Source organism: Phacochoerus africanus, chromosome 11 (genome assembly GCF_016906955.1).
Source record: "Phacochoerus africanus isolate WHEZ1 chromosome 11, ROS_Pafr_v1, whole genome shotgun sequence".
In the NCBI taxonomy this organism is placed as follows: Eukaryota; Metazoa; Chordata; class Mammalia; order Artiodactyla; family Suidae; genus Phacochoerus; species Phacochoerus africanus.
Genome location: NC_062554.1, coordinates 89,704,042 through 89,719,207, shown reverse-complemented (window position 1 = coordinate 89,719,207; position 15,166 = coordinate 89,704,042). Strand labels below are relative to the sequence as shown.

The window sequence follows — 15,166 nt, the reverse complement described above, 5'->3', positions numbered from 1 at the left end:
GAAAAGAATGCGAATTCTGTTGTCGTTGCATGGAGTGTTTTATAATGTCAATGAGATCCTCTTGGTTGATAATGAATTCTTTTATATCCTTGCTAGTATCTCATTTACTTGTTCTTTCGACTGCTGAGAAGGGAGCACTGAAGTCTCCAACTAGAATTGTGGACTCTTTCTCTTTCCAGTTCTATCAGTTTTTGAATCATATATTTTGCTGATCTGTTGTTTGGTGCATATATATCTAGGATTACTATGTCTACTATGTCTTCTTGGTGGATTTAACTTTTTTATCATACAAAATGTTCCTTCCTGGTTTTTTTTTTTTTTTTTGCTATTAATTATACTTTATCAGATACCTATATATCCATTACTGCTTTCCTTTGATTGATGTTTACATGATATATCTTTGTCTGTTTACTTTTAATCCACATATTTGATTATATTTAAAGTGAGTCTCTTAAGGAAAGCATATAGTTGAGCCATGTTTTTTAATCCACTCTGTAATCTCTGTCTTTGTATCGGTGTATTTTTATCATTTGCATTTAATTTAATTATTACCACGTTAGGACTTAAGGCTACCATTTTATTTGTTTTCAATTTGTTCTATTTTTTGCCTCATGTTTTCCAACTCTGATTATTTGAAAGTTTTCGGAATTATATTTAATGTATCTAGAGTGTTGTAAGTGTATCCTCTATATTGCTCTGGATATTACATTATATATACATTAGTTATCACTGTCTGATGTTGCCATCTTTCATCAGTTCAAGTCAACTATAAAGTCTTACCTTTCACAAATGAGTCAAGAAAGAAATCACCTAAGAGATTAAGAATACCTTGAGACAAATGGGGGCAAAAACCCCAACATATCCAAACTTAGGGAATGCATCATAAGCAGTGTTAAGAGGGTAAATTTATCACTATAAACACATACATTAAAAAAGAAGAATCTCAAATGAATAAACTAACTACACCTCAGAGGAGGTGAAAAAGAGCGAACTAATTCCAAGCTAACAGAAGGAAGGGAAAAAAAGTCAAGATTAAAGTGGAGATGAATGCACCCCTATGTTCACTGCAGCACTATTCATAATAGCCAAGACATGGAAACAACCTAAATGTCCATCGATAGATGAATGGATTAAGAAGATGTGGTATATGGTATATATACACAGTGGACTACTACTCATCCATAAGAAAGAACAAAATAATGCCATTTGCAGTTACATGGATGGAACTAGAGACTCTCACACCAAGTGAAGTAAGTCAGAAAGAGAGAAACAGATACCATATGATATCACTTATATCTGGAATCTAATATATAATACAAATGAACCTATCTACAGAAAAGAAACAAACTCATGGACATGGAGAGGAGATGCCAAGAGGGAGGAAGTGGGATGGACTGGGATTTTTGGGGGGTTAGTAGATGCAAACTATTGCATTTGGAGTGATAAGCAATGAGATCCTGCTGTGTAGCACAGGGAACAATATCTAGCCACTTGTGATGGAACATGATAGAGGATAATGTGAGAAAAAGAATATATATCTATATCTGTATCTACATACACACATATGTATGGATATGGAGAACAGACTTGCGGTTGCCAAGTGGGAGGGGGAGGGAGTGGGATGGATTGGGAATTTGGAGTTAATAGATGCAAATTATGGCCTTTGGAATGGAGAAGCAATGAGATCTTGCTGTATAGCACTGGGAACTACATCTAGTCACTTATGATGGAACATGATAATGTAAGAAAAAAGAATGTACGCATGTTAAAAAAAAAGTAATGAAAAAAAATTAAAAAATTTTTAAAAACCTATTAGAGGTAATTAATTCAGTGGAGTTGCAGGATGGAAAATAGTTGCATTTCTATACTAATTAGCTATGAACTACAAAAGTGGGTCCTTACCTGACAAGATAGACAAAAATTAACTATTTATTTATCAAAGACCTAAATATAAGAACTAAAAATATAAAACTCTTGGAAAAAAATTGGAGAAAATCTTCATGACATTGGATTTAGCAGTTATTCCTTGGATATGCATAGGCAACAAAAAAAGATAAATTTGACTTCATCAAAATTAAAAACTTTGGTGCATATAAAGACACTATCATGGGTGTGAAAAACAGCTCAAGAAATGGAAAGTATTTTCAAATCATACATCTGATAAGCAATTAATGTCCTGAATATATAAAGAACTCCTACAATACTCTTCCATTTATAATATAATGGTCTTAAGTATTTCCTATACATACATTTAGAACCACAGTGTTATCATTTTAGTTTCCCCCATCAAACATAATTCATAAAACTCAAGAGAAGGAAATTCTATTGTATTTACAAATATTTCTGCTTACCATATTCTTCCTGGTGTCCCGAGGTTCCCTTTATCATTTCCTTTCAGTACTGAGAACTTCCTTTAAGCATTCTTTTAGGGTCAGTCTACTGGCAACAAATTCTCTTAGTTTTTTTGTTTGTTTTGTGGGGTTTTTTGTTTTGTTTTGTTTTGGTCTTTTTGCCTTTTCTAGGGCTGCTCCCACAGTCTATGGAGGTTCCAAGGCTGGGGGTCTAATCGGAGCTGTAGCTGCCAGCCTATGCCATAGCAACACAGAATCTGAGTCTGTCTGCTACCTACACCACAGCTCATGGCAACTCCAGATCCTTAACCCACTGAGCAAGGGCAGGGATCGAACCTGCAACCTCATGGTTCCTAGTCAGATTCATTAACCACTGTGCCACGACGGGAACTCCTTAGTTTTTTTTTAGTCTAAGAATTTCTTGATTTCTCATTTATTTTTAAAGCATATTTTTCATAGGGAATTCTGAGTAGAGAATTCTGACTCAAGAGTTCTTTTCTTTCACACTTAAAAATATTTTGTGATTTCCTTCTGGCCTTCATGATTTCTGGTATGAAATCCACTGTCATTCAAATGATTTATCACCTTAGAGAAACTGTCCTTTCTCTCACTAAAGATTTTTTTATCTCCAGTTTTCAAATGTTTAATTATGGCATGTCTTGGCATGAATTTCTCTGGATTTATGTTTCTGTTACTGATTTCTTACTTCCTCTTGAAATTGTAGGTTTATGTCTCTTGCCAAATTTAGGACATTCTCAGCTGTTTCATTGAAACTTTCAGCTTTAGTCTTTCTCCTCTCTTTCTACAACTGTGACACCAATGCCAGATCTGCTACATTCTCACAAGTCCCTAAGGCTCTGTTTATTTTCTTTCAGTCATACTCTTTTGTTCAGACTGAATGCTTTGCTTTCTCTTGCTTCACCTTCCAGTTCACTGATTGTTTCCTCTGTTCATCCTACCACTGAATCTAATCACTGTGCTTTGCATTTTTGTTAATTTTCACTTCTAAAATTGTTTTTAATATTACTCAATGAATTTATTACATTTATAGTTGTACAGTGATCACCACAACCAAATTTTACAGCATTTCCGTCCCAAACCCCCAGCACATCCCCCCCACCCCCAAACCTGTCTCCTTTGGAGACCATAAGTTTTTCAAAGTCTGTGAGTCAGTTATCTGTTCTGCAAAGAAGTTCATTGTATCCTCTTTTCAGATTCCACATGTAAGTGATAGCATTTGATGTTCTGTTTTTTATATCTTCTATTTCTTTGCAGAGAAATTCTATTTCTTTACTGGGACTATCTTTTATTTGTTTCCAATATGTTGGTAATTGCTGTTGAAGCATTTTTAGCATGGCTCTCTAATATCTGTGTCAGATAATTCTAACATCTCATCTCAAGGTTGCCATCTATCAGTTGTCTTTTTTTGTTGAGATCATCCTGGTTCTTGATATTAAGGTATTAATTTTTTTTTTTTTTTTTAGGGCTGTACCTGCAGCATATGGAGTTCCCAGGCTAAGCGTCGAATCAGAGCTTCAGCTACAGGCCTACAATCCAGCCACAGCAATGCAAGATCTGAGCCACATCTGCAAACTATGTGGCAGCCTGTGGCAACTCCAGATCCTTAACCCACTGAGCAAGGCCAGGGATCTAATCCCCATCCTCATGGATACTACTTGGGTTCTTAACCTGTTGACTCACAACAGGAACTTCTAATGAGTAATTTTTTATTGAATCAGGATGCTTTAATGTTATATTTCCTATTATGAGACTCTGGATTCTCTTTAAACCTTCTGTTTTTGCTGGGTTTTTTTGATACTGCTCTGGCCTCATTACTATCAGGAGAAGATCCAAGTCCAGTTTTTTCCATTCAGCACCCACTAACGCCTAGAGATGGGAAGCTCCTGTTATGGCTGCATGTTCCAATTTTCCACGTGGTCTCTACAGATGTCACAGTGGTGATTACTTGGCTACCACTTGCCCATGGTGAAAGTTCTGACCTTTCACCAGGCTTCCTCCGTCACGACCTTAGTGGGGCAAAGGATGTTGCTGAGTGAGGAAATAAATTCAGGATTCCTATGTGTTCTCCACCAGCATCACAGATAGCGCAATACTGGCCAGCAAGAATGGAAATCATGATTCTCTACTTGGCCATCTCTGACACCACCCCTGTGTGTGGGGGGGGGGGGGGTGAGCACTGGGTGCAGCACCATTTACAGAATGGGTTTTGGTCTAGTCTCCCCTTACAGTCTCTGCTGGCATGGATGAGGGGAGGGAATAGTTTCTTCTGCAATATTTGGCTGAACTAGAGAGATGGTCTACAAGTTTTCTCTCTTGCTAAGCTGTCCCTTGCTAAGCTGGAAATGCCTGTATCCATTGGTGTTTTCTGCTTGCCAGTATTTTCAGCTTTAGGTATAGATTATTTCAGGCAACAAGAAAACCCAGGGAATTCATCACCATGTTGTCTTTCTGGGCTCAAGGTCCCTAGCTGATCTGCTTTCTTTTCACCTTTCAGAGTCTTCTTATGTGTCTTTTATGCTTAGTGACCAGTATTGCAGCTGTACTTTGAGGAAGAGAAAAAGTACATCTAAAAGTACATCTACTACATTTTCCAAGTTTCTAAGTGGATTTTTAAACAATATCTACTACTTACTTTTAAAAAGGAGCACATAAGTTGAATGCAATGATAAACAACCTTTTTTTAAAGTAGGTAATGCTATTGTGGCCATCCAGAATGACTGCCAAAATATATTAAGTGACAAAAGATTTACATGATCTGCAAAGCAAGCTATTTGTGCAAAAATAGAATTCAAAATACATACCTAAAAGTCTTTTGCCTCCTTAAGTAGGTTTATTCCTAGGCATTTTATTCTTTTTGATATTACGGTAAATGATATTGTTTCCTTAGCTTCTCTTTTGAAATTTCGTTGTTAGTATATAGAAATGCAATAGATTCCTGTGCATTGATTTTGTATCCTGCAACTTTACCAAATTCATTGATGAGCTCTAGTAATTTTCTGGTAGCATTTTTAGGATTTTCTATGTATATTATCATGTCATCTGCAAACAGCAAAAGTTTTACTTCTTATTTTCCAATTTTGATTCCCTTTTTTTCCTTCTATGATTGCTATGGCTGGGACTTCCAAAACTATGTTGAATAAAAGTGGCAGGTGTGAACATCCTTGTCTTGCTCCTGATCTTAGAAGAAATGCTTCCTGTTTTTCACCATTGAGTATTATGTTAGCTGTGGGTTTGTCATATATGGCCTTTGTTACATTCACATAGGTTCCCTCTATGTCCACTTTCTTAAGGACTTTATCATAAATGGATGTTGAATATTGTCCAAAGTTTTTTCTGCATCTCTTGAGATATGCTTTTTATTCTTTACTTTGTTAATGTGGTATATCACACTGATTGATTTGCAGATAATAAATAATCCTTTTATCAAAAATAATGAACTACCTAGGAATAAACCTACCTGAAGAGGCAAAAGACCTGTACTCTGAAAATTATAAGACATTGAGGACTTAAATTGAAAAGGACATAAATAGATGGAAAGATATACCATGTGCTTGAACTGAAAGAATCAATATTCTCAAAATGACTATACTATCCAAGGCAATATACATTTTAAATGCAACCCCTATCAAATTACCGGCATTTTCACAAAGCTGGAACAAAAATGTTTATATCTGTATGGAAACACAAAAGACCCCAAATAGCCAAAGCAATTATGAGAAAAAAAAGGAGCTGGAGAAATCAGGATTCCTGACTTCAGACTAGACTAAAGAATCACAGTCATCAAAATAGTATGGTATTGGCACAAAAACAGAAATACAGATAAAGGAAACAGGATAGAAAGTCCAGAGATAAACCCGTGCATCTATGGTCAATTAATCCACCGACAAAGGAGGCCAGAATATACAATGGAGAAAAGACAGTCTCTTTAATAAGTGCTGCTGGGGAAACTGAGCAGCTGCATGTAAAAGAATGAAATTAGAACATTCTTTAACACCACACACAAAAACAAACTCAAAATGGATTAGAGATATCAAAGTAAGACCAGCTACTATAAAATTCTTCAAGGAAAACATAGTCAGAACACTCTTTGATGTAAACTGCAGCAATATCTTTTTGGATCCACCTCCTAATGAAAATAAAAATAAACCAAGAGGATCCAATTAAAAGCTTTTACAGAACAAAGAAAATCATAAGCAAAATGAAAAGACAACCCACAGATTGTGGGGAAATATTTGCAAATGAAGCAACTGATAAGTGATTAATCTACAAAATATACAGACAATTCATGGAGCTCAATATCAAAAAACAAACAACCCAATTAAAAAATGGTCAAAAGATCTGAACGGACATTTCTCCAAAGAACACATAGAGTTGGGCAAAAGGCACATGAAAAGACATTAACATTGCTAATTATTAGAGAAAAGTAAATCAAAATTACAGTAAGCTATCACATCACACCAATCAGAATGGTCATCATCAAAAAGTCAACCAACAATAAATGCTATATAACAAAGGGAACTATACCCAGTCACTTGTGATGGAACATGATGGAGGGTAATGTGTGAAAAAGAATATGTGTGTATATATGCATATAGATATATATACACACATACACGTAAGACTGGGTCATTTTGCTACACAGCAGAAATTGACAGAACATTGTAAATCGACTATAATGGAAAAAATTAAAATCATAAAATTAAAAAAAAAAACAGTAAATGCTGGATAGGGTGTAGATTAAAGGGACCCCTCCCACACAGTTGATAGAAATGTAAACTGGTACAACCACTATGGAAAACAATACGGATGTTCCTCTCAAAACTAAAAATAAAACTACCATATGATCCAGCGATCCCATTCCTGTACATCTATCTGGAGAAAATCATAATTAGAAAAGATACATGTCCCCAGCAGCCCAGACATGGAAGCAATCTAAAAGTCCACTAACTGAGGAATGGATAAAGATGTGGCACATATATACAATGGACTACTACCCTGCCATAAAAAAATGAAATAATGCCATTTGTAGCAACATAGATGGACCTAGTGATTACCATACTAAGTGAATTAAGTCAGACAAATACCATATAATATCACTTATATGTGGAATCTAATTGAAAAATGATACAAATGAATTTACTTACAAAACAGACTCACAGATTTCAAAAGGGGAAAGGTTGGGGGGAATGATTTAGGCATTAGGGATAGGCACATGCACATTATTGTATATGGAATGGATGGTTAATGGGGACCTGCTGTATCACACGGGGAATGTTACTCAATATTCTATGATAACCTATATGGGAAAGGATTATGAAAACAATGGATATGTGTATAAATGAATCACTGTGTTGTAGGGCAGAAATTAACACAACATTGTAAATCAGCTGTACCACAGTAAAAATAAAAACAGGGATGATGAGGATAAAGGTGTTGGCCAAAAAGGGAAAAAGGTAGTAAGAACATTCATACTCTGGTTGTGTGCCCTGCTGATACCACCAGACTCTTTGTAATTTATAAAAGGTGAATCCTTATTTTTAAGTCCCACAGGCCAATGACAAGTCTCCCATCTTCCCAGGTGGATGGAGCTCTGCCCTTTGTGCTCCTGATCACAGTAATTACAGGCTGAACTTTAGAATCCAACAAACAAGGTTAATAAGCTAATACTTACTAGCTGAGCAACTTAATCTTCCAGAGCCTCTGTTTTCTCATCTCTAAAATGGGAGTTTTGTAAGGATGATAGGAGATTATACCTAATTGTAGGAGTTGCAATACAAGCTAGTTTAGATTAATAACTACTTTTTAAATGGATTTTAGATCCTGGAGTAATGGTGATACCTGAATCAACCTCCCTACCAAAAACTAGCAGGCAAAAGGGAAATAGCCACAGCATCTTGGATCACTCTTCAGGTGTCAGGTGAGTTTCTGCAATTGCCACAAATGACCTTATTCTATTCCTTCCTGCAAGGAAGCGATCAGGGAGATAAACATTCACTGAACTGATGTGGCACAGAAAAAAAAAAAGTGCTAGGTTGAGAGTTTTGGGTGGAAATCTCTGTTCCGCTCCCTGGGAACTGTGTAATCTTGGGTAATTTACTAACCCTCATCTACCTGAGTGGCCACACTCAGGGTTAAAGCGAGAATTAAGCAGGAATGTGTGTAAAGGTTTGGCATGCTGCCTGGCAGCCAACACTTAAAGTATTAACGGACTCTCACTAACAGACACTAGTAGGGCTAAGGTGTTACTCTCAAGAATAGCCACCATCCTTGCTTAGTTATTTGGGGATTTTTTTTTTTTTTTTTTGGTCTTTTTGCCATTTCTTGGGCCGCTCCCACAGCATATGGAGGTTCCCAGGCTAGGGGTCTAATCGGAGCTGTAGCTGCTGGCCTATGCCAGAGCCACAGCAATGCGGGATCCGAGCCGCGTCTGTGACCTACACCACAGCTCACAGCAACGCCGGATCCTTAACCCACTGAGCAAGGGCAGGGACCGAACCCGCAACCTCATGGTTCCTAGTTGGATTCGTTAACCACTGCGCCATGACGGGAACTCCTGGGGAATTTTATTTAATCAAGTGACACCTCAGAATGTTGGTAAAACCAAGCTGCTAAGCCTAAAGTCACCTGCCCAGCAGTTAAAAATAATTAAGAAAATCTCTTATCAAGTTCAATATAATACAGTACTATTGTTTATATTCACTAATACGAACCTGCTAAGAGACAACTTAATGATTTCCACCACTAAAAAAAAAAAGGATAGTTATGTAACATGATAGAGGTACTAATTATTGCTGCAATGGCTAATAAATATATCTACACTCGGTATATAATATTATATATATTTATATACATGGAAATGTATCAAATAAACATGCTGTACACCTTAAATATGCAATGTTACATGTTTCAATTAAATAAATAAGAAAGCAGTAATTATTCCCCATTATTTCTAGATCTCCAACAGTTTAATAGGAAGAAGTCAAAGCAAGTACCTTAAGTGGCCTTTACAGTCAATATTAATCACTGAGAAATCCAAGAATATTGTGATGGACACCTGAGAAAATCCCCACTTTCTATAAACAGACCACAATTGCAGACCTTTGGCCACACCAATAAAGACTCCAAGCCCACCTGATAGACTTGAGATTATTGAAGAGAGAGAAATAAATAATAGCATTTCCACAAGCAAGTTACCATTGTTTCTTTAATTTACTGGAATACTGTGTGAGTTATCTTATACCAAAATGCAGGAAGGGTGCCATGATACACTGGACTGTTACATTAGCATTATTCAGTAGGGATTGGGGAATGAATGGAGGTATAAGCAGTGGGAGAGGAAGGGCATTTGGGGGGGGGTGCGGTGTGGTGCGGCATGTGTCAGGCAACTTTATCCGGGGGATACACCTGTATGAATCTAGGAGTTTGAAGGTAGTTTGCCAAAATAATATCTCCTAAAAATTACCAGCTGACTTTATCACAAAAACCAGAATGCAATGAACTCAGTTAAAAAGCCCCAAATGAACAACTTATTAAGCAAAAAATACATCATCATTGCAATATTATTAGGCAACACTGACAACCAGGACACGTTCAAATAAAGCAAAGGTCATCTTTGACATAAGCACAGCAATTAAGTGAACTTTTAATTAAATCACATTTTGATTTAAAGGAGTGACCAAAGTCAAGGAGCTTCTAGATTGTATTCTAAGGCAGGATAATCTAATAGAAGGATGAAGGAGAACTTCAAGGGCAGGCTACTGATGTCTCTAAACCAGGTCTGGAGAACAGAGGTAAGCCTTACCCATTTTACATGCAAAAGAAACAGGACTCCAAAAGATTAAATACCAATGCCAAGCAGATACGAATGTCAAGAGCGAATCAATTTTCTGTTCTATGTCTGCGACTGTGCAAGACACACATAAGGAATGAATTAACAACCTTTGGCAGTGCCAGGGACGTGACATCAGCTAAACCTGGCCACACGGAAAACCTTCCAGGATCTATCATCGTAAGCAAATCAAAACTCTCCTACTACTCGAACGAACCTGAGGGTCCTGTGCACACCAGGTCTCACCCTCCTCTGTGGAGCTGCTCAGAATAGTCAAGCCAAGTCCTCCACCCCGCCAAGAGTCCTACTCTGGGTGACAGCCATCTCATCAGGCTCTGGTATTCAGCCTATTCATCACCACAAATCTAGGTTTCTCTTACTTTTCTACCAATTAGCAGGCCTCACCATGGCCATATCTTTCTTACCATTAACTCTGTGTTCCAGAACTGTCCACAGTTCAGAGGGATTAAGCTTGCTGGCCATTTCTTACAAAGCTAACATACTGTACATTTCGAAGAGTTAATCATCTGCAGGATATAATCCTAATAGTGAATAAATTCCCATTCCACATAAGACAGAGAGGATGAGAGATAACCGTTGTTTTCTGTACCTGGGCTTCGCTGTCACAGCAAACCACTAAAATGAAGCTATTTTTATTCTTAGAGCTGCAGGAATGCTCACAGGTAACTCTCTGGCTCCCACCCTGCTTGGCAGTGACAGAAAGAGGAATCGGCTTAAACCTGAAAGCTTTCCTCTATTTCCTGAGATTAAAAATATGAAGTTATAAATACCTCCAAAGAATAACAAAAAAGAGGCAACATACGTGTTAATAAAATATATACATACATAAATAATCAGTGAAGTGAACCAAATATTCAAGTAGGTGAAAAATGTATCTAATGATGTAAGAAAAGGCTAAAATAAAACACACATTACAAGGACATTAGGTAATCAGATCAAGATGAATAAGGAAAGTTCCTTTTCAATATACGTCAACAAGAAAGAAATCCAGACTGAGGTCCACTGTGATGTTAAAGACATTTTTAAATACTCTAAACCTTAGATGCAAAGCCTAACTTCTGGTCCCTGATCTACCATTAAGCAGATGAGAGACTGCAGATAAATCATTCCTCCTCTTTCATCCTGCAGAGGATGGACTGGATGGTACTTATTATTGCTGTGACATACTGTCCTTCCCAGCTTTAAAATGATAATATTTTATGAAATGAAAATACAAAGATACAATATTACCATGTTATTGTAATCAGATGGGTCATATGTGCTCTGTTTAAAAACTTTACAGAGTTCCATCAATTCTTCACTCATCTCGTGGATTTGTCCATTGAAAATTGCTCCCTTGGTACCGCCAAATTCAAGTCTTTCCAGCTTTTCAAATTCCAACGTGGTGACAAATATATCCTTTGTAAAAACATAGTGCAATAAAGATCTTTCCATCCTCTTGACTAGGAAAAGAACACTTTAAAGTTTCAAAGGAAGAACATTTTCCAACATTCAAAATCAGTGAGTCAGTGGACATTTACATGACAGCAAATAAATATTAATGATTTAACTGAACAAAGCAACTGCCTACTTTTGAAATCACACTCCCATTTTCACATGTACTGAAACTTATTGAACGATACAGGCAATACCTAGCTTACCACAGCTAAACATGTGACCCCCCCCAATTTCATGTCCTTCTCATCATAAAGCAGATGCCCAGGTGAGATCCAAAACTCATTTTCAGCCACCAGCACTGTGGTGAACCTGCTCCCTTACTGAAAGGTAGCTTAAGAGACTGTTATTAAGGGGTCATGCAAGTTGATCAGAGTTAGGCATTTAGCATTCCAACTTTAAGAGGCATCCAGGCTGCTTAAGCAATGAGAACTTTCAAAACATAAAGCTTTAATTTTGAAATTCAATAACTATCAACAAAAAAGCCCAAACTTGCTAGGAAGAGTTTTGCAAAGAAAATAAGGCAATTAAAATATGTTTCAAAAACTTTAAACTGGTATGTGAATATGTTCACATGTATGTATGTATTCAATGTTTGTTTTTTTGGTATTTAAAACATTTATACAAAGCACATGTTTTTGTGTTTTCATTTATAGGAATAGTTTTAATACATTAACGGTATAGCATTCATATCTATATACTGAAAGATATCATGATTTTTTAGATTATCAAATGGGTTTTCAGGTATAGAATTCTGATAATAAACATCAAACATGTAAAAGAAAAAAAGGGGGGTTATTTTATAGCTTCCTGATTTACAACTATCTTCTAGGAACTAATAGGTTTTAAGTCAAAGGTCACTGGTACAAAAAGTGATTCCCTTACACTCAGTGTAATAAAATAATCAGAAATTAATTTTTTCAAAAAGAAGCCAAAGCTTTAAAACTAAATAAAGCTTTGAAATCAAAAGTAAAGCCTTTACTGTATCTTGCTAGCACTGACTTTGTAAGCTTCTTGTGAGAATCACCAAGAAAGGAATCTGCCCACCCCCCACCTAAGTCGAATAAACTTGTCCCTGAATCATATAAAGTGCTATGGGATTTTCTTGAACCAACCTACAATATGAATAAATTACAAGTCAATAAATGAATACCTCTATTTTCATGAAACGGTCAAGAAATTTGTCAAATCTCCAAAACACCAGATGAGACCGGAAATCCCATGGTTTCATTTCCTTCTTTCCCATAAAATAGCTTGCCAATCCTTTTCTATAGTTGAAAAAAGAATTTTTGAAAGTCTTGAAGACACTGATGACCACCTGCACCTTTTCCAGAGAATCTTCAAGTTCTCCTTTCAAAAGATCTTCAGGTGAAAGGTAAGCTCTTGCCTAGGATTTAAGGTATGGAAACAATAATAAGAAATTTTAATAGTTTTACCAAAAATGTCTGTCTCAAGGAATTGTTTCATTTTTTCAATGAATCATTTTCAAATGATGATGTCTAGAATTGGGCCAGCGATGCTGTGACACAGAAAACACAAATTATAGAAATTCAGGCATTTAGATTTCTTTTTTTTTTTCCCCACTGTACAGCAAGGGGGTCAGGTTATCCTTACATGTATACATTACAACTACATTTTTCCCCCAGCCTTTCTTCTGTTGCAACATGAGTATCTAGACAAAGTTCTCAATGCTATTCAGCAGGATCTCCTTGTAAATCTATTCTAAGTTGTGTCTGATGAGCCCAAGCTCCCGATCCCTCCCACTCCCTCCCCCTCCCATCAGGCAGCCACAAGTCTCTTCTCCAAGTCCATGAAATGAGCCAGAAAGACAAAGACAAATACCATATGATATCACTTATAACTGGAATCTAATATGCAGCACAAATGAACATCTCCTTAGAAAAGAAAATCAGGCATTTAGATTTCAATGATATACTTGTATTCATTCGAGAAATCTACAGGAGATGTCACAATTTCTGGAATTAAACATTCTAGCAATGACTAAATTTTTGCTAAGCTTCACAGATACAGTAACTGTGTAACCAGAGTTTGCATGGCTGTTTTGACAGCGTATTTTGCACAGTTGTTTTTTCATATAAAGAAATGCCTAAGTCAGGAGAGGAAATCTATCCAGACTAGTAATTTTAAAAATATGGTCACCTTATCTGGCAGCAAAGGGTCACTTGCAAAGGTGAGGAAGAGCTGACAGAGATGAGTATATCACTGGTGATTCTTTTAGGTTAGCAAAATTCTCCTCTTGGGGGCTTACACTCATCATGGGACATAAAATCTAGCTAAGGTATGCCACATGAATTTTGAAAGGTTTAAATTGTGCGCCTTTTTTTCTGCAGCTGCTTAGAAAGTTATCACAGATCTCAATGGAGAACATGATGAAAAGCATCAAATTCAACATAGCACATGCAAGAATGTTTTTCTAAATGTGAACATATTATCCTCCTGTTAATGGCTACAGTCTTACAAGCAATATAGATTATGTGCCATAAATGCATAAAGTAATAACAAAATCATTTGGTGCCTAAAAACGTTACTGATGAGTTCCTCCAAGTTGTAATTGTAGATTCCCAACCTATGCTCTTATTTCTCATTCAGGATGGATGGAAAATTGATCTCTGGTGACGGCTGTTAACATTTCACACAGAACAGAGAAGAGAACTACCAGTCATCCCTTAGCAGTGTGAGTTCTGGAATTGTTTACACACCAGTACAGGCTAGGATGCCACCACAGACTTTTATTTATATGTATCTGTTATAGCAAATGTGTCCTTTTAGGAAGTTGCAAAATCTATAGGGGCAAAGCCATTGTTGTCTCTGTTTCAGCAGCCCCCCTGTGACCTAATTACTGTATCTGAAGTAACCTCCCTTTGGGCAAGGACCCTTATATTCATTCCTGTGCTTCTTTTACTGACCCTCATATGGAGTGTCAGAAAGCAATTAGCTTTCCGTTCACAGAGTCCACTGTTGAATAAGACCTCCTAAGACAAGGTTATAGTACTGAACATCCTAAATTAGAAAACCAGTCTATTCCCTTTCACTGGGCAGCAGCTTATTGGAAGGGACAAAGAATCAGCAGGGGCAGTAGGCCTGGCTGTGATCCAGTGAGGGGCCAATAACTGCTTTTGAGACATGAGCTCAGTTTTCTCAGAGCACCTCAGTTGCCTTATCTACAAGAAAGGACAGATGAATCAAATGAACCTAAAGATTCTTTTTAGCTCCTAACCTCTGAATTATTTTCTGCTTCCTCCAGGAGCTCCCTGGAGCACACCCAATCACACCAGCTCTATTCTCACATACTCAATGGTATCAGCACAAGCCAACAAAAAGCCACTGGAGGGAGTTCCCATGGTGGCACAGTGGTGATGAACCCAACTAGTATCCATGGGGATATGGGTTCAATTCCTGGCATCGCTCAGTGGGTTAAGGATCCGGTGTTCCTGTGAGCTGTGGCGTAGGTCACAGATGCTACTCAGATCCGGCCTTGCTATGGCTGTAG

At 37.1% G+C, this 15,166-nt stretch overlaps 1 protein-coding gene across 2 annotated transcripts in view; it reads right to left on the bottom strand.

The window, feature by feature from the left end:
- Positions 1-15,166, bottom strand: part of DNAH11 (dynein axonemal heavy chain 11) — a 344,143-nt gene that overhangs the window by 301,210 nt on the left and 27,767 nt on the right. For both annotated transcript variants that reach the window (XM_047753939.1, XM_047753940.1), the window contains 2 exons: positions 12,809-13,042; positions 11,452-11,619 (listed from right to left, as the gene is read on the bottom strand). In XM_047753939.1, coding sequence (XP_047609895.1) covers positions 11,452-11,619; positions 12,809-13,042 — 402 coding nt within the window. The remainder of the gene's footprint in view (positions 1-11,451; positions 11,620-12,808; positions 13,043-15,166) is intronic.